We start from the raw sequence: 26896 nt of genomic DNA, 5'->3' as shown, positions 1-26896 counted from the left end.
CGTTCGGTTCAACGGTTCGTTCGGCCAACGGTTCGTCAGCTTGGGACCGGTCCTCAGCGCGGCACTACCTCAGAGCTGTCAGGACCCATACAGAAGCCGTCCGGAGGCTGTCTGAAGCCTTATATAGCATTCAGAGGCTTCCACAGCCATCGAATGCCACCCTGAGCCATCAGAAAGCTTTCTGGAACGGCGAGGAGTCCTCTAATGTATTCTGAAGCTATCAGGAGGCCGCCTGAAGCACCCAGAAGCCGTTTGATGCCGTCCAGAGATTATCTGAAGCATTTAAAAGACATCATGAGGCCATCAGAACACCCGGAGCCGGCTTGAGCCGTCTGGAGCGGTACGGACGTCATCCGGTGGTTGCTTGAGGCGTCCAGAGCTGCTTGGTGGCTACAGACGGTTTCAATGGCTTTTGGACAGCTCCAGTCAGTGGCTTCTGGATGGCCCCGAACAGTTCGAGACGGCACCCGAACTGCTCTAGGCGGCTTCCGGATGGCTCCAGAATGCTTTAGATAGTCTCTGGACGGCTACAGGCTGCTAGACGGCCTCTGCACGGTTCCATACAGCATCGGGTGGCTCCAGAAATCCTGGACAGCCTCCGGACGTCTTTCAGATGGCATCAGACGGCTACCGGATTGCTACAGACGACGTCAATGGCCTCGGTTCCAGACTGTTATGAAAAGGGGGGGGGGGGGGGGGGGCTTTGGGTGGCTCTACGGTTACAGACTGTTCCAAACGGCCTCCTAATGTACCTATGATATTTGGATGGCTTCAGAATGTTTCAGGTGACCTCCGGACGGCACCAGACGGGACGAGGACGCTCTCGACGTCATTTAGACGGCTTCTGGACTGCTATAGACGCCGACAATGGCTACGGGAAGGCCCCAAAGGCTTCTGGATGGCTTTGGACGACTCGAGGTGGCCTCCAGGCGGTTCTGAGGGTCTTTGGATGGATTCAGATGGTCTCCAGACGGCTCCAGACGGCATCCGGACAGCTCCAGGCGGCAATTAGTCGGGCCCTTCTTTTCTGAGGTTCTCTATTTAATTTATTCATTTATAATTGCTTAGTCATATTTATTTCATTTTCATTATTTTATTTTATCTTTATTTCATTTTATTTTAAGATGTCTATATAATCGTCAACGAATTGGTTTAAATGAAATAATAAAAGAAGGAGATACACGGCAGCCTAATCATAATTTGCGAGTTATGAATGTAGTATTAAATACGAAATAAAAAATGTACGTGTGCTTTTAAATCAACTGTAAACCAACACGACTGCAATGTAACAATTTTTAAAATTTCAATGCGAAACGACAACATTGTGTACCTCATGTGTTATGATTGTGTTTGAATATGTGCGATATATATTTCAATTTTTGGCCTAATTTGTCTTTTATAGGTTGTATCGAACATTGATTATTTTTTTACATTTACTGTCTAGATAATATATCATTAAAATGGAGAGTAAAATGCCGAGGTACAGGTTTAAAATGCCTGATGCTAAGTCTTTTCAAGTCAAACGCAGAAAACATCTCAGGAAAGTTGAGAAGGAAAGAAAGAAGAAAACATATTCTGTTGAAGGTGAAATAGAAGCTCTTAGAAAAAGACTTTGGCCCGACTTTGGAGAGAAGAAAGAGGTAGGTAATCTTTTGAAAGACTAATGGTCGCATCCTACTAATAGTTGTGGATATTCAGGTACCAGCTCAGTCTAGGCTACGCGGGTGGTTGGATGGGAGCATCACCCTTGAATCATATACCTATGATGTTCGCATGGGTGTATGATTCGATAGTGATGTCGTTTCTTCTTCTCTTTACTAGCCTATCTGCTTCTTTGGTTTGTGATTGTATTTTTGACAGGGGATATTTTTTTTTCTGTAGTAAATCTTCTGCCTGTTTGTTCTTGGTTATTTATGATTTAGCTTATGATATCTTTAGGTTATGATTTTGATTTACATTTGTACTATTTTTGTTAGATTGCTTGTTTTTTTGTTTCAGCGGTCTCTCATATAACCTCAATTGTGTTGGAAGAGACCTAAAGCAACAAACAAAAGTCTAGGCTACAGTCTACTAGTAGACTTCGACTCGAGTCTAGTTATTCTAGAGTTCAGGTCTAGATAATTCTAGAAGATTCCAACCTCGAATTTCGCCACTTTCCAATCATTCATTCGTTTTCAATCATTGTGGAAGGTTCTGAGTCTACATTCGTAGACATTTGTTTTTAATTTTAGACTTTTGTTGTTTTTTTTTATCCAAATCCAAACTTTAGATTCAGTGAAAAAAAAAAAGAGAAGAAACAGAAGAACGAAGTTGCAAATCCCTGCCAAGTATAAATATGCCAGATAGATTAGAAATAAAGATAGTAGGATTTCCTTTGTTTAAAAGGAAAATGTATTCAACTCAATGATTGTGGCAATTACATCAGTCTGAGGCAGTTAATAATAAGGAAGTGTCAATTGCCAAGGAGTGAGTCACTTGGTAGTTGACGGTTCATCAACGGTAGTGTCAATTGCCAAGGACCTTGACAATTGTCAAATCGTCAAATGGCAAGGACCACGTCAGTTCATCAACTACGCATGTGTACTTTTAACTGCCACGGAGTAGCGTTAGTGTCACGAAGTGATGTATTGCCACGGAGTGACGTTATTATTAATATTAATTAATACTCTCATTTTCTCTTCTCTCTCGTCATTTTCTATTTTCTGTCTCGCCTCCTCTTCATTTATCTTCTCTTCACACTCTTTTCTCATCCTTTCTCTCTCCATTTTTCCTCTCTGCTTGTTCATTTTTCTCTTTTCTATCTGGGTGCCATTCTTTCCTCTCTGCATATGTTTCTCTATCATTTTCTCCTTTCTCTCTCTCTCTCTCTTCCTCTCTCATATTTCCGCTTTTCGTCACAAGTATAGACTCGGTCCTTTCCACAACAATTGACAAGGAATGAATAATTGGAAGAAAGTGACTGGATTCGATATTCGTATGCGCGCAAATCGAGGCTCGACTGTAATCACCGCATGCATCTGAAGAGTTCCAATTTGACTCTTGGCAGTTAATGAACCGTTAACTACCAAGGACTCACTCCTTGGCAATTGACACTTCCGAGTTTTTATAAGTGTTTTCATGAATTACAAGACCTCATCGAGGAAGTTGATGATTTTGTCAATTGTCAAAGTCCTTGGCAAGTGACACTACCATTTTAATTTATCAAAATAAATCAGAAAATAATTAAAGGCAATAGGTATATAAATCCTCCTGTTTACTTTCATTATTGACTCTCACTTCTCAACACGTGATTTAAAATGGATTTTAAATTAACTTTGTTGTTATTGTGAGAACTATTTGCTAAATGCTGTTAAAGAATTTTTAACCACCATTCTTTGGTATGTGTTTTCAGTACTGGCTAATACTATGATATGCGATTTTATTTAGTGAATATTGCCCATATCCATACTCTATGTTTATGGAGAATGACCTATTTTGTTCCAGTGTTTCTCTGAAAAATTAATTTATTTATTCACATGTAGTTTTTTTTATTATGGTCAGGAAACTTTACAGGAAGTAAACCAATCTACCCTTATGATATTAATTAGCAAATGTCAATCATAATAGTCTTCCTATTTTCTCAGTTTCTTTGTTGTTGTTTTTTTTCAGGAACTCCAACCTTCAGACATTAAAGTCTTCAAGGATTTGCCACTTTCTAAGAAAACACTGGCCGGTGAGTAAGAGCATCTTTCACAAATTCAAGCATTATTTAATTTTTTTTCTTCATAACAGAGACATTTTTTTGCTCATGTAATATGAAAAATGCATTTTTGTCTTTTTGCATGCATACCTAAAGAGGCTTTTAAAAAGAATTATCAGAATTGTCCTGAAAAGGACATTAAACAAAAACTTGAAATAAAAAAGAAATTCAAGGGCATGTGAAAAATGAATCCTATTATTTTCTAATTTACACGATGATGGCTTAATGAATGTATCCTCTTATTTCTTACAGGTTTAGACAATAATAATTACACCAAGCCAACAGACATACAGAGAGAGTCTTTACTTTATGCCTTGAAAGGCCATGACATCTTGGGTGCTGCTAAAACTGGTTCTGGAAAAACCCTGGCATTTCTCATCCCAGTACGTTTTACATCAGTACCTACCTGTAGCAATTTTAATTTTGATTTTATCTATTAATGGCAGTTTACAAACATTTTTTTTTCAAAACCTGTGTATTGCCCTGACAAAATGCAGTGTGCCGACACATTTTTAAACAAAATGTGTCGAAAGTCACGAAAATTTTTTAATGAATCAAGCAAGAGGAGATGATTTTCTCTTTTATTTTTTCCCCGCTTTGATGTGATTGTTTTCCCATAACATTGTCACTAAATAAGATTTTTGTAGATTTTAAAGTGAATTTACTTGGAAAATATTGCTTTATTTATCAATATTAACATCAGGATTCAAACTTATTTCGACATTAATCACTTGTTCTTTTAGGCATCACACCAATGAAAAATAACAAATGAACTAGATTGATATTGTTTATCAAAAGGAATAAGATTGGAGCTGTAATACCTTTTTTACATAATTTCAGACCACTTGTGGTCACCCACAGCTCAAATGAGAGTTTAATTTTTCATGTCCTTAACTTTTAACATTAACATTAATAACAAAGAAAAGAAAAAACCTACATCAAGCATTTTTTTCTTTCTTTATTTGTACTTTTACGTTTTTATTTGTTTACTTGTTGTTGTTAGCCTTTTGTGATTTTGCTTCTTTTTACTGGAGAAATATTAATTTTTTTTCTCATTATTCAGATCTTGGAGACTTTATTCCGTCTTCGATACACCCCCGGTTTTGGTATGGCTGCCTTGATTATCTCACCTACTAGGGAGTTGGCATATCAGTCGTATGACGTCTTAAGAAAGTTGGGGAAACCGCATCACATGTCTTTTGGTTTGGCTATTGGTGGAATGGTGAGTTGGGCACCCAGTCTTCTGATTTCATTTGACCTTTATATGTCTTTTTGCCACCATTGAAGTGATTGCTGTCAAGTCTAGATTCTTCATTTCTGTGTTTCATTCCAACTTGTCAACCAAGCACTGGAAATATGCTAAGTGACAAGGGGTTTTGATCATGTAGTAGTCCTTCAGACTCAAAAGGCCCATGTAGCTGGAGTTTATCCCGATTTCTATAGCGTAGATCAGACAATAGCAATTGCTTGTTACCCTTTTGATAGAACACTAGTCTAACTAAAAGTCATTAACATAGTAGTATGTGTTTTTATTTTCACAAAGCAAATAGAGTGCAAATTCATTAATGTTTAATGAATACAAAGAATTTAATTACTTATAATGTACTGTTGAACATTTGCCATGAATGTCTGTTCAATCCTGTAGACCCGTTTTTCTTGTTTCCAAGCACTGAGCATTTAGGCAGCAACCACTATAGAATGCAGGTTTGGTTTTATGTGGCCAACCACCTCTCTCTGGTATAATGCTTTGGTGAACTTGACGCTAAAATTGAATTCCAATTTAAACTAATTATATTTTTAAAATAATTTTGTAGTTTCAGGTACTACATTGTTGTTTCTTGTTGCTTGACTTGACTTAATCCTCTTTGCTCTTCGTGGAACATTGGGCCTTTACAAGCATTTGCCATCCTCTTGGTAGCCTCCAATAATTAGCTAAATGATTTGACTCAAATTTTAATCATTTGCTGGTTTAGACATGAAATCTAATTTTCAGTAGGTGGTTCTCCTCAACATAGTGAAATATCAGATTGAGGTTGTGGGCTACATTTTTGTGAGAATTGGAGCTGTAGACTAAATCGAAGAGAAATTTTTGATTTATTATAGTCATATCTCAAAACCTTTTTTGAGATTTATTGTATTGGAAGGATCTACTTCTAGGGAATTTGGTTGTGAAGAAAAGAAAATGGTTTTACTTTATTATTTCTATTTCAGTTTTTGCATGAAGAGGCTGAGAAGATTCAATCAGCAAATGTTCTTATTTGTACTCCTGGTCGGTTACTCCAACATTTTGAACAAACTCCAAACTTTTCAGCTGACGACTTGAAAGTCCTAGGTTTGTGTTTCCAATTATTTTTTTTTTTTTTTAACTAAAGAGTTATTTTTTATGTTTTGAAAAACTTGTGTGCAGATTTTTACTTAAAATAGGATATTTTTCATGTTTAATTTTTTAATATATTTTTTGTTTATTTAAGATTTATAAGTCAGGCACTCGACATCTCTAATTTTAAATTTTCTATTCTTTTTTGTTGATAATTTAATATAAAATGAATGTCTTCATACGAGGTTTGAACTGTTTACGAATTTAATAAATAACAAGTTTGGCATAATTGGTTCTTTTTCACCTTTTTCTTTGTCACATTGAGACTCAGGGAGTCTTGTCCATCTCTTCTTTTTTTTTTTTACACCCAATGGAGATGTATCCAGAAAATAGAAAATGTTAAACATCTCACTAAAATGTGATTAATTTATCATATAGTTTATATAATCATGAAATACTCTTTAGCAGACATTTATTTGTTACTATTTATTTATTTATTTTTGCAGTGCTTGATGAAGCTGACAAAATCTTAGAGTTGGGATTTAAGCAAACAATGGATAACATTATTGAGGCTCTTCCTAGACAGAGACAGACTTTACTCTTCTCAGCTACTCAGACCAAGTAGGTACACAACAGCCATGATGCATTAACTAACTGTGCATGTTAGTGTGTCGCTGTGGCATGTGTTTCAGAGCTGGGACATTAAAAATTTTTAATCTGATTTCCGTGAGTGGATTTAATCAGCTGTATCATTTTATTCATTTGTCTTTCAGTAGTTTTTATTTTTGGAAAAATCGAAATTCATAGGATTTTGAAAGATTAGCTCTACTTTTTATTGTAAACAGACAGTTTTATTCCACAGAGAATCTCTTGTTTAACACCATATATTCATAATAATTATTGATGAACTGAATCTGAGAACAAGGCATTTTTAAGCCAAGACCTGTGTTGCCTCTGGTATAAAATTAGGGTGTTGCTAAACAATTTGAGAGGCTCAGCAACTATAATTGACTAGAGAAACTTCTTAAAGCAGAAACCAAAGCCGCTTTGCAAAACTGTTAAAAAAATTACTGGTCATCAACTTTCAAAACCTTTTGAATATGAAGGAAGTGTTTTGCTAACACTGAATGAAATCAAGGTGGACTTCATTATTGGGACTGGAACATGATTGACCTCATACATGAAGAAACATGTACTCACTCATTAAAAGGAAGATAAATACCTTACCACTATAGACCACACAATCGCAATTGTATAACATTATTAAAGTTAAGTATTTTAAAGATTTATGGTTTTATTAAGTGATTGATTAGAATGTATTTGCCAGGGTTGACAAATATTTCTTCTGTGAAAAAGCAAAAAGAAAGAAGTTGTTGTTTTATTCAATGACAACTCCTTTGATTGCATTCAATGGTAGATTGGTGGTTGTCTTTTAATTCTCTTTTACATTTTTTTTTTTTTAAACTTAGAGACATTGGATGTCTTATAAACACATGAACATTCAGGATTGTTTGACGATAGCATAAGGACATGAGTCATCTGTGTCACGTTATTGTAAAATCCAAAACTTTTGCTGAGAATTTTATATTGCATCAATTTTTTTCAGGTCGGTCAAAAGTTTGGCAAGATTGAGTTTAAAAAAGCCTATATATGTGTCAGCTCATGAAAAGGCAAAAGAAGTCACACCCCAAAGATTAAATCAGGTAAGTCCATCTCTTCATTGCAAACAATTGCCTTCAATTTTATAAACATGGTATAATTGTGTTTTTTATGACATGAGTTATTTTTGGATTAAAATATTATGATTTTACACAATATATCTGCAATCATGTGACAAAATGACGTATTTAGTATGAATTAAACTACACATTGAAAAAAAATCCTTGATTTGATTATTCACAATGTATTTATTGCTCTAATGATTTCAATCAGCCGAATGATACTCTGTTTTGCAGCCAGTGAAACGACTTTGAGCGTGGTCTGTAAAATTTAAAGCAAAATTCTGGCCATTGCTCATTGTTCTTGGTTAAACAGGGTGTCCAGGGAAGTCGGAAAGTTGGAAATTGGTCGGAAATTTCATACTTGGTCGGAAATGTTGGAAATAATGAGATTGAGGGTGAAATTTCCTGTAAAATAAGAAAAACGAATTTCTTGCTTAAAATGAAATATCAAAAATGTATGAAGGACAACTGCTGTGCACAAAATTTTATTATTTTACTACTACAACTGCCACCACATCATCATCCCTATCACCAACACCACTCACAAATGCAACCACAACCACATCATCATCCCCATCACCACCACTACCACATCCCATACCATCACTACAACTACCACGTCATCATACCCACCACCACAACTACTCCAACCACCACCACATCACCATGCCTACCACCAATGCCACCACTGCTATAACAACCACCACATCACTATCCCTAACACTACCACTATCACTACAACCACTATACCATCATCATTCCTACCACCACCACCACTTCACTACTACAACTACCATCACATCATCATCCCTACCACCACGATTGCAACCACTGCCACATCATCATCCCTACCACCATCACAATCACCACTACTACAACCATTACAACAACTAACACTACACTATCATCTCTACCACTAGTGCCATAACTTACTACCACATCATACCTACCAACAATTCATAAGAGTATTTTTAAAAAGTGAAAATGGGGGTGGGTGGTGGCTCTTGACATTGTATAATCACATGGTACCATTCTCTAAGTAGATAAGATTTTATATGTTGCTGTCAGTTTTTAAACTTTTGAAATTTCTCCGAATGTTGTCAAAAAATTTATAGATTATAGTCGCATGGATGGGTCATGATCTGTGCGCTGAGAAATTTCCTCCTTTTTGTGACCAGTCATTTTCACCTCTGCTCTTACTTTGATATATGGATTGTATTGAGGTGGTAAAACCTATTTTAAGTAGGATTGTCTTTTTAAGCGTATAGAACACTGTGGGTATGGCAAGAATTGATAAAATACTTGGTAGGAAATTTCACTTCTAGGTAGGAAATGTTAAGGTTGGATTTCCCTGGACACCCTGTTAAAGCAATCTACCACAGGTTTGAATATGTACTTGGTATATTGCAGCTTTTGATATTTTAAAGATAGATTCCAAAAGATACCTAACAAGTGACCTGTATCGGATGAAATGAAAATTTGGTTCATTATGGCTTGCATGGGGAATAATTGTATTTTGAAATTAGCACACAATTCAAATTAGATTTGTAATTTGCATGATTTCTTTCCATTCCCAGAGATATATAGTTTGTGAAATGCAAGATAAAGTCGATATGCTGTGGTCATTTCTCAAAAGTCATCATCGGCATAAGTTACTGGTCTTTCTTTCATCTTGTAAACAGGTAATCATAATTTTTTTTTTTTTTTATCGGGCAGAGTTTTTCAATTGTTTTCTTTGATTTCTGAGATGACTTGAATACTGAAATATTGAGTGATATTTTTTTCACCACATTCTCTTCATTTCCTATTCAAGATTTGAATATATTTTCTCAGCTGTGTTTTTAAGCGGGGACAATTTTCTCTACTCCTACATATAGAAATAGCTGCTTTAATTCAAATTTTTGATATTGAGTCGATTCTGACAGGTTTAGGTTTTTACTCCTTCACTTTCATTTTATAAACATTGGATTGTCTTTCATTTTGTTTCAAATTTTTTTTCATTAAAAAAATATGTTTAATATTATGCAGTGAAAAAATGTCAATTAAAGGGTATTGCATCCTAAATCAGTCTAATAATTCAAATGAAAAAAAAATTCTTTTAATTCTCAGAACATTTCTGTGACACAACATCATTGATCTCTTGTCTTTTATTGAACAATAAATGCACTTTGGATGATTTTTTCGATTGGTGTATTGACTCATTTTATCTAAATGATATTCTTCCACCTGTGTACAGTCACGTCTCCCCAATCTGAACACCTTTGTTCCCAGCATTTTGTCCAGATTACAGACACATTTGAATAGTGGGATCAGTCCCTAAAGTGTATGAGTAAAGAAGAAATAAAATCCGTCCCCAGGCAACCTGTCCGGATTGTGGAGTTTTTGGATTAGAGAGACGCAACTATTTTGATTAAAAGGCCAACTTTTTATTTTTTTATATTACGGTCAGAATTTTCAGAATACAATTCAGGAAAGTAGTGCATGATGGGGATAAAGTTCAAGACAGAGTTTTGTCTGGCACTGTGCTTCAAACTCGTATTTAAGAAGTCCCAGGTTTGAGAGTTTTTGCCAAGATAAGTGGTCATTTAAATCGATGGATATTTGAAGGACGAGTTTTCTGGCCAAATTTTTAAATACAAGTTGTTCCAGAGTATGGCAGTTAATTGGTTAATTGCAATTTAAAGATTTTGATTTCCGTTTATTTCCTATGATATATCCAGGTACGGTATTTATACCAAGCCTTCAGGAAATTAAATCTGGGTATGACAGTCCTGTGCATCCATGGTCACATGAAACAGTTACAAAGGGTTGAGGCATATGAATTGTTTGCCAGGAAAAGGCGTGTCATTATGCTTGCCACAGACGTCGCTGCCCGTGGTCTTGGTAAGGTTGTGCTGTGTATTACAATCTTTTGTTCTATACTTCTAGTTTGTAAGAAGTTGCAGTTTGTTTTTGTTTTGTTTTTTGTTTTTTGGGCAAAGTCTTATTTTCCTTTTTTTCAAGACTGTCTAAATTATTAATTTTAAAAAAATCAAGAGATTTGCTTATGACAAAAATATAACCTTCTTTCAAAATGTCTTTAGTGAAATGAATTGGATGCAGCGAGAAGATTGTTCCTCTACATTTTTTCAGAGATAGCATTTTTGAGGTAAACTTCTATAGAAGGAACAAAATTGACGTCACTCAGCTCTTTGTTATTGTTTTTAGTCAGTTCTCACTAAATTGTATTTAGTGGACTATAATCATTTATGATTACACATAGTTTTGTGTGTTGGTACCTAATATCTGACAGGGGGGTGTTATGAGTTTATCAATTGAACGCCCAGCATCAATAGCTTATTAATAGGAAGATGATTGTGATTTAATTTCAGATTTCCCAACTGTGGACTGGATTGTACAATTAGACAAACCAGAAAATGTGGACACCTATATACACAGAGTGGGACGTACCGCCAGGTAAAGGAAATATTTTTTTGCCGCACATTGACAATTTAAAAAATAAATCATTCTTGCAAGATAAAAATGTATTATTTTTACCAGGAAACTATTTCTACAATCAATCTAGGTGATCTCAAATTATTATTATTATTATTATTATTATTATTATTATATTATATTATTATTATTATTATTATTATCATTAGGTAGTCTGATTCCAGCCTATAGACAGGTGCCGATTAGCCATTGGAAAAGTGAAGCACTAGTTTAGGTTAAAATTTGAATATAACACAATTTCACATAATCACTGTTGCATTATTTTTCACAGTATCTGAACGGTTCTGATATCATTTTAAAGAGCAGAGATGACACTTTCTTTTGATGTGATTGAAATCAATTTATGCCTATTCAAAAATTATAATTTGATAAATTTACGTCATTTAAAAACTTTTGTAATCTTTTTCAAAACTGAGAGAGCAAAATATTAAAAGAAAAGGTACCTAGACAATTCATTTATCTGTTTCAATGCCAAATTTCATCAAGATTGAAGGCTGCGCAGTATGTTTAATTTTAGCCATCAATGACCAACACTCTTTTTTCTATGCTTAAGTCCTTGTTTCAACCCGTAGTCATCTTATCGAGAGACTGCCCAGTCTCAAATTTTGAGCTTTTTGCAATAGTAAATTTGGAGTAATAAAATCAGCATCTTTGGAACCGTTTATCCTAGATATAAAAGTAAGGTATCATATTAAATGATTTTTAAAGGCCTTTCTGTCCATGTAAAAAAAATAATTATTAATTTTTATTTTTGAAAAATTATCAAATTACCTATTACCATCATCATCAACTTCTTTATTATCTTTTTTATTTTTGTTTAAACATTTTTTTTGTTGTAAATTATTGTCTTCATATGAGTGAAATATCTCCAACAGTGATGAAAAAGAGCACAACTTGAGCTTATGGCAATGCGACGCTCAGGGCCACTCAGTACTCCGCTTAATTCTTCCTTTTTTATATCACAGGTATGACAAGGTTGGAGAAGCATTGCTGGTGTTGTTGCCATCAGAAGAAGAACAAATGTTAAAGGGTTTGAAGAAAAAGAAAATTCCAATTGTCAAAATGCAGTAAGTGCATGGAGTGCAAAAATTTAAATAAGTGGAGAGAATAATTCTGCTTTTTCATTCTGTCACTTGTAGACATTGAACCTGAATGAAATTTCAAAATTGTAGCAAGCAGTTTTGTCCAAAGTACGCAGATTTATGAAAAATTACAAAGCAATGTGAACAAATGAAATTGATCAAAAAGTGGACCAGCTGTTGAAATATATATATTTTTTTTTTGTATTTTGACTCGTATACAGAGGCTGAGGAATGCTGTTTTTATTATAAAACGGGTTTTAAGTTGTTTATTAATATTTAAGCCCTTCTGCGCTTTGGTCATATGATCCACCATTTAAACATGATTTTTATTGGTAGGGTTTTAATTAGCTTTTCAATCGTGCTTCTTGAATTGAAAATATTAATTTTTCTTTTAAAATATGTAAAAAGATACTGTTTGTTGTCTTTGGTGAAAATATAAAAAAAAGGAAGTCTCATAATTATTAGCTGGCAAATCTGTTACCGACGACAAAAGACTAAATAATAATCACAACAAGAGTAAATTGGTATAAATATTTAGCTACGGGAATTATTGCCCTGAATATTTTTGTCCACTGAGCAGTGATTTTGAAATTGGGTCGGAGTTGGACTTGTCAAAAGTTCTTAGGTAAAATGTCCTATCCTAAGCGTAGGAAGGATTTTTGTTAAAGAAATTGGGAGATATTCTTGATCAATGTGCTGTAAAAGGACTATTTCCTGATGTATTTCTATTAATTTTTGTTTGTTTTGTTTTTTAAAAATTTATATAATTGAACTTTTTAATCCATCAACCGACAAAGTAAATAGAAGTAAATTGGATTATAAATAATATGAATTTGGCGATCTCAGCCTTTTTATGATAAATTGCTTTGCTTCATTGATATATATATATATATATATATGTTATCATGTTCACTTTTCCATATTTAAAGGGTGGCAAGAAAGAAGTTGTTGAGTGTGGCCCGTACTCTAGCCAGCCATTGTGCTTCAGATCTGGAATTGAAGGGTAATGCCAGTAAGGTGAGTGTCACATGATTTGTTAAGTCATATGAGTTTGTTTTTTTGTTTTGTTTTTTGTACTCAGAAGAGGATATTATCTAAGCTAGGGACGAGATGGTAGACGGAGATAAATCACAAAAAAATAGTGGGGAATCATATTTTTATTTGAGCAAGAACCTAGCAGGTATTGCTCACTTTTCAGCATTGTACTGTGGCTTACTGCTTAGTTATCTTAGTCTTATTTCAAAGTAGACTTAAAACATTAATTTATCCATAGGACGAATAAAGGGAATTTCAGCTATTTTTTATGTTTTATCATAATTTTTTATTTTAATGGATGCAGTGTTGAAAAGGGTGCATTAGAGGATCGGATTTTGGATTCCTTTTTGATTGGTAAAGTATTTATCATTTCATTCATTTACTTATTTATGTTTTTATTTATTCATTTATTTATATATTTATTTATGGGGTGGTTCTCACGACTCATTTGTTTGAGCGTTTGACTCACAATTAAAAAATAGACTGGGTTTGATTCTGGTTTGAGTCAGGGGTATTTCTGAATGACCACTCCATGCTCAGCAGAACTTTGTAGATTGCTTCTATACCAACAATTATAGCAGCATGTTACTACTTTATTTTATCAAGACTGTTCCCGACCAAAAAAGGGCCAAATTACCAGAAAAACTGGAAAACTAACTATAAAAAGAACCTTATTTGTTCTCACCATGTTGCTCTGGATAACGGGCCTTCCAGTAAATGTATAAAAAGAGGTGCGTCTGATAATCAGATTGTGGCATTGATTTCATGGTAAACAACGTAAACTGACTAAAACTACAGCAATGTAAGAAAGAAAAAAAATGTTTTGCTCTCTTGAACATTAAGAGAAAGTGCAAAATGAAACTTCAGATGATATTTATAAAATCGTGTACTGGAGACTGTGTTAAATAAGCATTTAAGATTATTTACAACTCATTTAGCTTCCACTATATTTGTTTAGATGTGTCCTAAATTGGATTTATAACTATTTCACTTTGTTTTCTTTTGCAGGCTTTTATTTCAGCCATGAAAACCTTGTATGTTTTGGATAGGGGATCTTTTAATGAAGTCGATGCCGAGGCTTATGCAGCGTAAGTTTGTTTTTTGTTTGTTGCTGTTGTTATTAGTATGTGTTACACATATAATGACTAGTTTCTGTTCCTGTAAATAGGCATGATAAAAGGGTTGTGTGATTAAAGTCATATTAGTTCATTTAAGGTGGATTGGTTTCTGTTTCTGATTTTTTGTTTATTCTTTTTTTTTCATTTTCAGCAGTAATACTGTCTGACTGAGTCTGTCGGTTTACATGAAAAGGAGTTTAAGAGATATGATAAAACTCCATTTTGAAAGAACAAATATGAATAAGGAAACGAAATAAGATTCATTCATCACAATGACAATTATATTTCAGAGGTTCTGTAAACATTTGATTTATTTTCCACTTTAATATCCCAGATCCCTAGGCCTGGTTCAGGTGCCAAAACTACCCTTCCTACCCGGAGTGAAGTCGACAGTTGATGATGGTGATGATTTTGAATCGTCCAAAAAGAATCACTTCCAAAATAAAACTCTTGAGTGAGTCGAGATCCAATTGTATAAAAAATTATGTGTTATTTTTAAAAACTTGAGATTTTCAAAGTAAAATCTAAATGATTTGATTTAATGTTTAAAATTTCAAAGTGTTGTTGTAATACTGTTTAAAACACAATTTAGTTTATCTGTTTAAAGGGAGGCACATTCTTTTTTCAAAAAACATTTACAACTGGGACTTTATTAGGCAAGACCCTCAGAACCTTAAATTGAGAAGAACATATCTGATATTCCACTAGGATTCAATTTGTCAGTGACTTAACACTACAAATACTATCAGCTTGCTCATGTGAGACAAAATTCTTTTTGTTAAAAAAAATGTGTTTCTAATTAAAAACTCACCCATGTTGATGACCAGTTAGTAGCGTGTCTCGTCTTGAATAGAGGAAATGCGATGCTGAGATTGGTTAGATATTAGATGAGGGACAATGGGTGCAAGTCTACGGGTCATATGTAATGTCTATGTTTTGTTCTGCCTTATATTTGAAGGATGCTAATATTACTTTAGACTCAACCTCCCAATCTTGTCAATATTTTGTGTCCTCCTTACAGCTTTAGTCTTGGAGACGATGATGATGATAAAGATGACGACATTTATAAAGTAGTGAAGAGTTCAACCTCTCATCTTGAAAATAGGGAACAGGATGGTGGAGATGAGGTATTATCATTGTTTTATGTAGTTGTTGATGCAACTCCTGTGTAGAAGTTTGATATGAATTATAGATCTTATCAATGAAACTAACTCCTTGTGATGGCTATGTGGTCTTGTGGTGTGACTCTTGCTTTTGGATTGGATGGTCCTGGGTTCGAACCTCACTCAGCGTATAGTTGAGTTCTTGGAAAAGGCTCTTTACTCACATTCTCTCATCGTACTCAGGTGTAAAATGATTACCTGGCTGGTTTCGTGTCTGAGAAAAAAAAAACTATAACATCACCTAACATGCGTCATGTCTAGTTCTACATGTCACATGTTGTTGTTGGTCAAGGGACCCTTTGTAAAATGTTTTAATCATGTTTAATGGATATTGCGCTATACAGTGTGTTTTTTTTTTTTTATTATTGGCACATTTCAGATTTGAATAACTCCAAAGCTGTGTAAGATTTTATCAGTCTTTTTGCTCTAGATGTAAATTTTGATTGATATATGTTTTAACACTCTGCACCCTTTGGTAGCTAAGTTATGATGGCATGAGTAGAAAAGGGTAATTTTTAATTAAATCGTAATTTACAGTGTGTTTGTTTTTGATTTTTGACACATTTCAGGTTTGAATACCTCAAGAACAGCTTCAATGACATCAATTTGGTTTTCAACATATTAAATCAAATTCATTTTTTTTTTATATCTTACTTGTGATTGTGTGTTTCCACAATTGTCCAATCTAAAGTTCCACGTTACCACCACCCTTTTGAATGACAAGCCGCAAGCGTCTGTCCAGTTCGGATTGTCCCATGTCTGTTGTAGCATGAGTAAAGTGACGGTGAATTCTATTGTCAGGATTCATAAAAGATTTTTACAGTGTCAAGACAATGTTCCAAGTTGATATCTTTAGATTGACATGTTAAAAGAAATAAATTTCAAGAATTATGTCGGACAAAGCCAAAATATATCACGATTTATGTCAAAATTACCCTTTTCTAAGGATGACCTCATAGCTCAGGTACCAATGGATGCACGGTGTTAAAACTGATACCAGTCAAAACTTGAATAAATCTACACATGTGGCAAAAAAACGTTTTTTGATGAAATCTTACATAGCTCTCGAGTTATTCAAACCTGACACGTGTCAATAATTAAAAAAAACACTGTATAAAAGCTCAAATTAATTAGACGGATACCTTGACAGTATGCCCCTGGGAGAGGCATTTTATTTTACACCTATTTTCCTGATCCTTTGGAGATGGGAAGTTAAATTCAGATAGTCCCCATGGCCTGGAACATGATGTATATTGTGGATATGCGCTTTATAATCACAATCTTTATTGTATTTCATTTTATTTTGAATTTCTCCTTGAACATGTGACATGCAACATTCTTTTGGAATAACTTCATCTTTTCAATGCACTTCTCAAAAATATATATATTTTTTTGTTTACTCTTTTTTTTTTTTATCCTTGGATACACAGCAATTGTGGATAGAGGAAGGGAAGAAGGCAAAGCGAAAGAAAGGATCATATAAGGAAAAAGTAAAACTTTTGGAGCAGAGCAAGCTGGTGACATTTGATGAGGAAGGCAATGTAAGTATAATGGTACCACATTAGAGATTTTTAGTTTCTGCATTATTTATTTTAACAAGAAACAATGTTCTTACAACTTTTATTTTAAAAGCTGAATTGCTCTCTTGTTCACATCAACAGATCTAATGTAATCCTGCAGGGTGACAAGTTAAATAAAATCATAAAATAATGATAATACGATTTATATCGAGAAACATGTCCTTTGCTGCTTATATGATATTCACAATTTTTTTTTAATATAAAAGTGAGGCAACAAGAAATTTTGCTGTGTATTATAGAGCAGCACAAATTTAGTGGTTTCCACAATCTGCTGTTTTCCCAAGATTCAATATTAAATAGTTTTTTTTTTGGTTTGAATAAAATATTATTTCTTATCTCTGTTTTGACAGCCTGAGGATGTTAAACATTGATATGTTACTCATCTTTTTGATCTGGGTGTTATGACTTAAGTAGGGGACCTGATATTTCTTTCTTGTGACCTCAGTTTTTAAGGCTAATCTGTTCATAAGATTTATGACATGAAGGTGTATTTGAAGTATTAGACACAAAAAGAACAATGGTTTAAGTATTTTTTATAAACATGCAAATATCTATTGTTAATTGTTTCCCTGAGAAATGACAAATTAGGTATTCTAAAATCAGCATGAAAAGAAGTTAATACTTTGTACAACATTTGAAACTTATCCCTGCAATTCTTTTGATACCTATTTCTCAGATGTTAGATCATTTATCATCATTCAAAAATAAATATCGTTGTCATACAAAACAGATTTTTTATAATATTATTTAGTACAAAAAATAAAAACAGAATGTAGATGCCAAGTTTTAAGTAAGGTAAAATATATGAAAAGTGTGCAAACATAAACTTTTAACCTTTTTACTTCCAACAGCCTGAAGATCAAGATCTTGATGAGGATGGAATAAATGTTGGCGATGCAATAGAGAGGCTGAGGGAAGAGGATAAGCGGGACAAGGAGGCCCACAGAAATAGGATCAAAGAGGAACACAGGGTATGTTGTAAAGCACTTGACAAGGGTGTCTGTTGTATTAATACATGGTTAATTACTAATCAATGAAAGTTAATGGTCCATTATATAAACGTTTTTATTAAAGATTGCCAGAGGTTAACAGACCAGATGAAATCCACTTTTGCTTTTTCTTTTTTTTTTTTTTTTCCTTTTTTTTCAATCCACTTCCGTACCTGATCTGGTGATAAGTACTTCATGGGAAACAAGCATACAATCCAATGATTAATACCCATTGGCAACATTCATAATAAATATTTTATTTCATGTTAACCTGATAACCAATATTATTATGCAGCTGGGAAAATAACATAAAATGACAAGAAAAACTATGATTTAGTATCGTTATTTTTTTTTAGATGAAGTGCAACAATTTTATTCTTCTAATTACCCAAACTAGACAAAGTTAATAAAGAAACTATTACCCATTAGTGATATTTTTCAGATTGACTCATTTTTAACGAAAATGTGGCTGATCAGGTTCATGCAAAGGGCCACAAAAACATTTTATTATTATTTTTTATCAGTTAATCATGTGCCTCAATGTTTGTTTTGTTTTATTTATAGGAAAAGCGCATTGAAGCAAAACAGAGGCGGAAAGAGATCATGATGGAAAGAATAGGGATAGAGGTGAGTGGGTGCTGAACACAAAAACATATACATGTCCTTTTGTGATTGGTTAAATTCAGATTTTCACCTTCATTGTTAATTTTTTAAAAAAATAGACGCTTACTGCTATTTAGTACATTTTTTACTCCTCTATTATCAACAACAAAAAAATGACAAAAGTCGTAATTTGAACACACAGTTTATAACAAGAAAACTGTAAATTTCCATACTGGTTTTTTTTTTTTTTTTAATGTTGTTGATTAAGCTTAGTTTTATGTTGAACTTCTCAATTTTCCTTTACTTAGTCATGATATAAGTAGCAACACTTACATAGAGCTGTGCTCTACCAATAAATCAATCACAGAGCTGTATAAAGACATTAGATTCAATAAAACTTGTTGAAAATGACATTTTGTCATTCAAAAAAGTAAGTGGAGCAGGCAAAAATCTCCACGGTAGCGATGGGGGGCTCTAACCCATGACCTTACTGGTACAACTCCGCCTGGCCAGGGAGATCGTGATAGATCATACAGTAGAGTCACAATCTCCTCCCGGCCAGGCAGAGTTGTCGCGGAGAATTTATTCTCTGTTGTCTTCTGGCATTTTCCTACTCACTTCATTTCTTGTTATTATAGACATTTTGTCACCACATCAACTAAATTAAGCAATTTGAAGTGATATCTAAACTTGTAAGGACAGTTTGGTACATTATTACGTTAGTTATGGTGCCTACTTTTATTTTCCACCCTGAAAACTACGAACTTTTACAATATTGAGTAGGTAGGTCTCCTTACATTTTCTCCTTTTATACATCATTAATGTAGATGTTTATGAAGCCTCTTTGGCTCACCAGTATTGTTATAGACTTTGAGAGGATCCAAAGAAATTTCACTTCAGCTGACTTTTCACTTCTTAAAATAACCAGTCAACTGCCATACTCTGGAAAAACACGTATTTAAAGATTTTGCCAAATTTTGAGATTCGCATTTTTACAGAGTATGCAGTTAACTGGTTAATGGGTATTGCTAAAGATGGAGGAAAAGAATACTTTTTAATCATCAGGGCTGAGAATCTTCCGCCTAAAGGCGGATTTCCGCCTAAATGGTGGTTTATCTCCGCCCATCACCATCACTTTTCCGCCTTTTAAAAAGACTCACCACAACCACTACATCAACATACCTATCACCACTAATTTTACAACCACCACCTGTACTACAACAACCATCACATCATCATTCCCATCACTATTACTACTACAACCACCACCACATCATCATCCCTACCACCACCACCACCACATCATCATCCCCCACACTATACACCTACAACCACCACCACATCATCATCCCTACCACCACCACCACTACAGCTACAACCACTACTACTACAACTACCATCACATCATCATCCCTACCACCACTACTGCAACAACCACCACCACATCATCATTCCTACTACCAATACAACTACATCCTCACCACCACATCATCCCAACTATCACTACTACAACCACCCCACATCATCCCTACCACAACTATTACAACCACCACCACACCATCATTCCCAACACCTCTACAGCTACAACCACCATATCATCATCCTTATCACGACCCTACTACAACCACCATCACATCATCATCCCTACCACCATCTTTTCTTACTACTACTACAATATGTTGTAATTACACTTTCAACTTTTGAAATTCCTCCAGTGGTGTCAGAAATTATTGCGAGACACATTTTTGATTGCATCTCAGTAAATTTTTAATGAAATTCAAATTTATACGTTATCGTCGCATAGATAGGTCTTGAACTCCATTTTTGTGACCAGTCATTCTCACCCTGAACCATCATGACATCATCACCATCTCTACCACAACTACCACCACTACGAAGCAACTATCACATCATCATCAGTAACACCATCTCCACAACCACATCATCACTGCCCTCATTGTAATCAGTACCACCTCTAGTGCAAGCACCACTATCACATTATATTCCTGGTGGGATCTTTTGACTTGCATGGATCAGAGTTGCTTTCTGCCTTTGTCTTGGCTTGATCCTTTTCATGGCCGGATTCATTGGCATGGGGGGGGGGGGGGGGGGGGGGGGCAATCAAATGTATAGTCGTTTTTTGGGAGATGGTATGTTTGTCCTCGTATATCATCTCTCTTTTGTGTGACGTTAGATTTGTTGTTCTAAATTTTGTATTTCTCTCACAAGGATCTGTGCTTGCGTCTTGGTGAGACTTTTAGGTGACCTCAAACTAACTACATTGATAGTTTGATCTTGGAGTCCGTTTGTGAGCCCTATTTGAACCAGTCACTTTTTCTCCGGTGCTTTTGATCTTCATTGCCTTTTTCACCCTGGGTCAGGGTATAGGCCACAGACAAACAGTTTCCATCCTTCTCTGTCCTGAGCTATCTTTTTAATCTCATTCCAGGTCTTACCACTTCTCTGTATATCAGCTTCTTTAATCCTTCTCCATGTTCCTCGTGGCCTTCCCCTTGATCTTCTGCCCTGGGGGTTCCAGTCCAATACTTTCTTTGTTATAGTGGAGTCGTTCTTTCTAAGCGTGTGTCCAATCTACCTCCATCGTCTTCTTCCTATTTCCTCTCCCACTGGTTTCTGCTGTGTTCTTTTCCATACTTCTTCATTTTTATTCTATCCATCCATTTTATTCTGAGTAGCTTACGCATGCACCTGTTTACGAAAATCTGTACCCTCCTTATACATGCCTGTGATGCGTTCCAAGTTTCACATCCATACAGTAGGACAGACTTCACATTTGATTTGAAAAGTCTTAGCTTTAGTCGAAGGGAGATATCTTTAGATTTGATCTTACTTAAATCTATATTTTTTCATGGCCCCATATATATTTTAAGTGCCGCTGAAATAACCTACATACATATACACGTATGCACACAAATCAATAAAATTCACTCAGTTCTTAAGTCTCGTTAATTTTTCACTTTCATCTTTCTGTACTCATCACTACATCCACTTTGAGCTCTCTCTCTCTCTCTCTCTCTCTCTCTCTCTCTCTCTCTCTCTCTCTCTCTCTCTCTCTCTGTCTGTCTCTTTCTCTCTCTCTCTCTCTCTCTCTCTCTGTCTGTCTCTATCTCTCTCTCTCTCTGTCTGTCTCTCTCTCTCTCTCTCTCTCTCTCTCTCTCTCTTTCTCTCTCTCTCTCACACACACACACACACACACACACACACACACACAAATCAGTAAAGTGCACCCAGTTCTTTAGCCTCGATAATTTTTCACTTTTTATCTTCATGTACTTAACAATGACACAAACACACACACACACACACACACACACACAAATCAGTAATGTGCACCCAGTTCTTTAGCCTCAATAAGTTTTCACTTTTCATCTTCATGTACTTAACAATGATACACACATGAAAACATACGTTAACTTAATATTTACGATTAACAAATAAAGCACATACACGCATAACAATAACGTTCACTCAGTAATTTTACCTTGGTTAGTTTTTCACTTTAATCTTTCTGTCCCTATCACTATATTCACTTTGAGCAGTCTCTCTCTCTCTCTCTCTCTCTCTCTCTCTCTCTCTCTCTCTCTCTCTCTCTCTCTCTCTCTCTCTCTCTCTCTCTCTCTCTCTCTCTCTCTCTCTCTCTCTCTCTTACTCTGTCTCTCTCTCACTCACACACACACACATATACACACACCTGGGTGGGGTTCCTGACCTCCCATAGTGGGCAAGGGGGTACATACTATGTCTTCTATCCCCTTATATCTGTTTTCCAACATGCTTTCTGTCTTTGTCTTGGAATGAGATTACTTGGTTTTGTCCTGGCCCTGGCCAGAGTCCTAACTGGAAGGGAAACAGTCAAATGCACAGTTATTGTTTTGGGAGTGATATTTTTTTCCTTGTAAATCATCTCTCTGTTATGTATTAGTATATTTGTTATTTTGAATGTATAATGTAAGCATTTGAATGTATTCCTCTTTGTGCCCGGATGAGACTTATAGGTGATCTCAAACTAAGTACATTGGTGGTATGCTCTTTGAATATACATCTGATCCCTTTTTGTTCCGTTCCCCTATGTCTTACTTTTTCTTGGGTACTTTAATTGTAATTCTAGAACTTTTTACTATCCCATTTTCTTCCTTTTTACTGGCGCTGATATGACCTAAATGTGATGCAAGCGCCGTAAACCCTTAAAAACTAACAAACAAAACACACAAACACACACACTATATTTCCTTCCGTCAGACAAACCTAAATCTATAAAGTGAATCATATCCTTTTCACATCAGCCATCATTCTCTCTTTTCACCTTCAAGTACACACCTTATCACCACCACCACCACTATCATCATCATCATCATCATCATCACTGCCACTACTACTACAACCACCACCATCGCCACACCATCATTTCATGATGCACCACCATTACTACAACCACCTCCACCACATCATCGTCATCACCATCATTGCCACAACCACTATGACAGCATCACAACACTTCACCATTAAAACAACAATCACTACCACATCCTTACCACCACTACTACAACCTCATCCAACACAACAATATCACCACCACCACTTCTGTAACCACCACAACCACATACATTATCATTACTGCCACCACTACAACAGCCACCATCATATCATCATTACCACCACACCTACCATTCATTTTAATATTTTGTACGTCATTACATGATTTAAAACAAGGGGTATTGGGATGATTATAGATCTCAATAGATTATATTTTGTTTGCAGAAATTCCTGTTTAAGCATTGAAATTGTTCGGAATTGTTTCTGAAATTTACGTGAGCCAAATTTTAAGTTGGCGTCTCTGGTCAACTTGAAACAATGGGATGTGGACATTAGTGAGTCTGTGAATACCGGAGATGTATGTGGCGACTACCACTACTACTACAACCATCATCACATCATCATCCTTACCACAACTACTACAACCACCACCACATCATTATCCCTACCACTACCATTACTACAACCACCATGTTATAATTACCCTTTCAGTTTTTGAAATTCCTCCGAGTGATGTCAGAAATTGCTGGAGACACATTTTGGATTGCATCACAATAACTTTTAATGAAATTTAAATTTATAGGTTATTTTTGCATGGATGGTTCTTGATCTTAGCGCTGAAAAATTTTCTCCTTTTTAGTGACCAGTCATTCTCACCCCTGATCATAGCGTTTAATCATTTCAATTATTTTACAAAACAGTTTTTGGACATGCTTTCTGGCTTTCATGTCAGAATCCTGATTATATTGATGCATTACCTTTAGGTAAAATACTCATTAATCCACCGGCTGGAAATAATGTACTACTACACAAAACTATGTTTAACTCACTCAATGCTAGAGATTTTTGCTACTTTTCAAAATTGAAAAAAAAAGGTATTAAAATGAGCATGTACATAGATAGTTCATAGATAGTTTCATTCAACTACCAGTAACATGTAAAAACTAAAAACATTAACTTTGATACTATGCCTGTAATTTGTCTTAGAAAAATGTAATAAATAGGCATGGGGTAAAAGTAACCCGGGTACACTACCCGGATATAGTCGGTGTTAGGGTTGAGTGAGTTAACCTTAAACGTTTTATTGAGAATTACTCATAAAATTCCTTACCTTACCTTATCCTCTTGTTTTTTTGGTGGAACATAAGGCACCAACAAAGTTCCTCCAGGCATCTCTGTCCTGGGCCAGCCAGCTCAGCTTATTCCATGCCTTTCCAGCTTTCATATCCTCTTTGACTGCCCTCCTCCAGTGCCCAGTGGGCTAAAAACAATAACAAAGAGCTGCGTGACATCAATTCCATTCCTCTATAAGTAGAAGAAATGTGAAATTTTAAAAATTAAGGCTTATCTTGTAAACGTTAACAACAACTTGCCATCATTTCATTCCCCCCCCCCCCCGCCCCCTTTTTTTTTTTTTTACAGCCTGGTACCGTCGCTGTCCTTGGGAATCCAAATGATAGTGATGATGATGGTGGTGGTGATGGGGCTGACAATGACCAAGATGATGCAGATGATGATTATGATGAAGGGTGAGTTTTTTCTGGTAGCAAAGAATGTAATTAGAATGGAAATAATTCATTTCTTTTTGATGAAAATCAGTTTAAAAATTGACCTTGTGAATATGACAAGGAGATGTGGGAGAAGGTAAAATTGTTTAGCTGAAGCAAGAGAAATTGTGCATTTTTTCTCAAAATAGTGAAATAGGCTGAAGTTAAAGTGTTGTAAGCTGGTTGAGAAAGATAATGGGCAACACTGAAATATGTAGAGCTTTTTAGTTTGACAATGAATTTGTAGTATATACAAATGTCATGTTATTCTGTGGTTCTAAAATCAGTAGGATTAATCAATCCTTCAGATCGAAAAGGCCCATAGAGTTGGAGTTGATCTTGGTTTCTGTAGTATTTAATTGAGGTGACAATTGCTCGCACCTTTGGATAAGGCACCAACAAAGTATTTTCCACCAGATCGTTATACCCAGTCAGTGCTATATGGACAGAGGGATAAGAAAAAATCCCAACTGTTCATGTCCTCTGAGATATTTTATCCGTTATTTAATCCAATATGGAATGAACTATCTATTTTGAGTTTGATTTCCACACTTGACTGCTCCATTTACCTATTTTTCATATTTTTGAAAATTTACAGACCAATTTTGAAGAGAAGAAAGATGGACAGAGATGAGGAGGAGGACGAACAGGATGATCCCAGTGAAGCAGAGAATGAAGAGAGTGATGAAGATGAAATGAACAATGAAGATGACAGTGATGATGAGAGTGGTGATGATTATGATGAAGATGATGATGATGATGATGAAGAGGATGATGATGATGATAATGATGACAGTGAAGAAGAAGAAGAAGACAGCAATCCAGGTGATGTTGAACAAGATGAGGCAGCCGTTTTAGCTTTGTTAAAGAGGAAAAGATGATGGGGAATGGGAGAGAAACTTTACATAGATTAGGAAGGCTGAGAGGGAGGGGGGGGGGGGGGGGGGGAATGTATTTATGTTGACATAAACCTGAATTGTATTGATGTCTTGTTGCTGGTATGGATTTTTTTTATCATGTCTCTAAGTAAACATTGATTCCCTCTTGTTCACCAAAACTGGCTTTTTTAGCCATAAGATAATTTTTTAAATCAAATTGGAAATAAAGTAATTTAGTTCCTTTTTCACCTATAAAGCTTTCTTTCGTAAGCCAATTCTATTACGCATAGTATTTTGATTTGATTTGAAATTAAAACATTAAATTTGGATAATCAAAAAAAGAAGACATGAACCAGAATGCTTTACAGGTCAGACATTAAAATTTTTTTTTATTAATTTCTATTAAATCAATAAAGCATCATTGATTCTACAGTCATTTGTTTATGTTTATTTGTTAAATACTCAATGTCTTTCCTAGCAGATGACTGGAAACATAACATCCTCTTCTTGGAAGGAGGAGTTCTTCTTGTCTTTTTTATCTCATTCTCGTTCACGTGACTTTCTGTCTTTGTCCTGGAATGAGGAAGATGTGATTTTATTTTCATGAAGAAAACGATAGAAATATTGTGTTTAAAGAGCATTGAATTCAATGAATACCTAGCTTTAAGTGCTTTACCTTTACTTTATGATCACCCGAAGATGGAACAAAGTACATTTAACATGAAGAAGAAAAAATAAGAGCTTTTAGATAGTGCATTATATACAAATGTGCTGTAAGTGTTTATAAGGGTCACAGGCCAACAGCAACATGTGTGGCTATTTAGTCTAATGGAATGACGCTCGCCTTCGAATCGGATAGTCCAGGGTTTGAGTCCCATTCTGATTGAGTACTTGGAACATTCTCTCATCATACTCAGGTGTAAAATGAGTACTTGGCTGTTAACAGTGTTGTCTCTGTCCGAAAAAAAATGTAACATTGCCTAACGGGTATCGTGTCTCTTACATGTTAAGTGTTGCTGTTGGCTAGGGATCCTTGTGAAGCACTTTTAGCATGTGTAGTAGATATTACGCTATA

General features: G+C 35.2%; 1 protein-coding gene across 1 annotated transcript; it reads left to right on the top strand.

Annotated features, from left to right (window-relative positions):
- The first annotated feature begins 1304 nt into the window (after positions 1-1304).
- Positions 1305-26253, top strand: LOC144968225 (uncharacterized). The gene is made up of 20 exons (XM_078906366.1): positions 1305-1640; positions 3649-3712; positions 3992-4122; positions 4803-4961; positions 5951-6071; positions 6563-6677; positions 7663-7759; positions 9355-9459; positions 10498-10660; positions 11149-11233; positions 12238-12339; positions 13284-13371; positions 14398-14477; positions 14842-14961; positions 15529-15634; positions 17101-17211; positions 18102-18221; positions 18804-18866; positions 24819-24925; positions 25542-26253. The coding sequence occupies exons 1-20, from the start codon at positions 1461-1463 to the stop codon at positions 25822-25824; spliced, it is 2400 nt and encodes a 799-aa protein (XP_078762492.1). The 5' UTR covers positions 1305-1460; the 3' UTR covers positions 25825-26253.
- The last annotated feature ends 643 nt before the right edge of the window (positions 26254-26896 follow it).

Source organism: Berghia stephanieae, chromosome 3 (genome assembly GCF_034508935.2).
Source record: "Berghia stephanieae isolate SIO BIC M18660-M18661 chromosome 3, UCSD_Bste_1.3, whole genome shotgun sequence".
Lineage (NCBI taxonomy): Eukaryota > Metazoa > Mollusca > Gastropoda > Nudibranchia > Aeolidiidae > Berghia > Berghia stephanieae.
The sequence above is the reverse complement of the archived record's forward strand: the minus strand, read 5'-3'. Positions and strand labels throughout refer to the sequence as shown.

Excerpts from the sequence above, each read along its gene's own strand:
- LOC144968225 (XM_078906366.1), top strand. The coding sequence starts at position 1,461 with ATGGAGAGTAAAATGCCGAGGTACAGGTTTAAAATGCCTGATGCTAAG. Across the intron at positions 4,962-5,950 it reads GTTTGGCTATTGGTGGAATG|TTTTTGCATGAAGAGGCTGA; the intron begins GTGAGTTGGGCA and ends TTTCTATTTCAG. Across the intron at positions 17,212-18,101 it reads CATTTGATGAGGAAGGCAAT|CCTGAAGATCAAGATCTTGA; the intron begins GTAAGTATAATG and ends TACTTCCAACAG.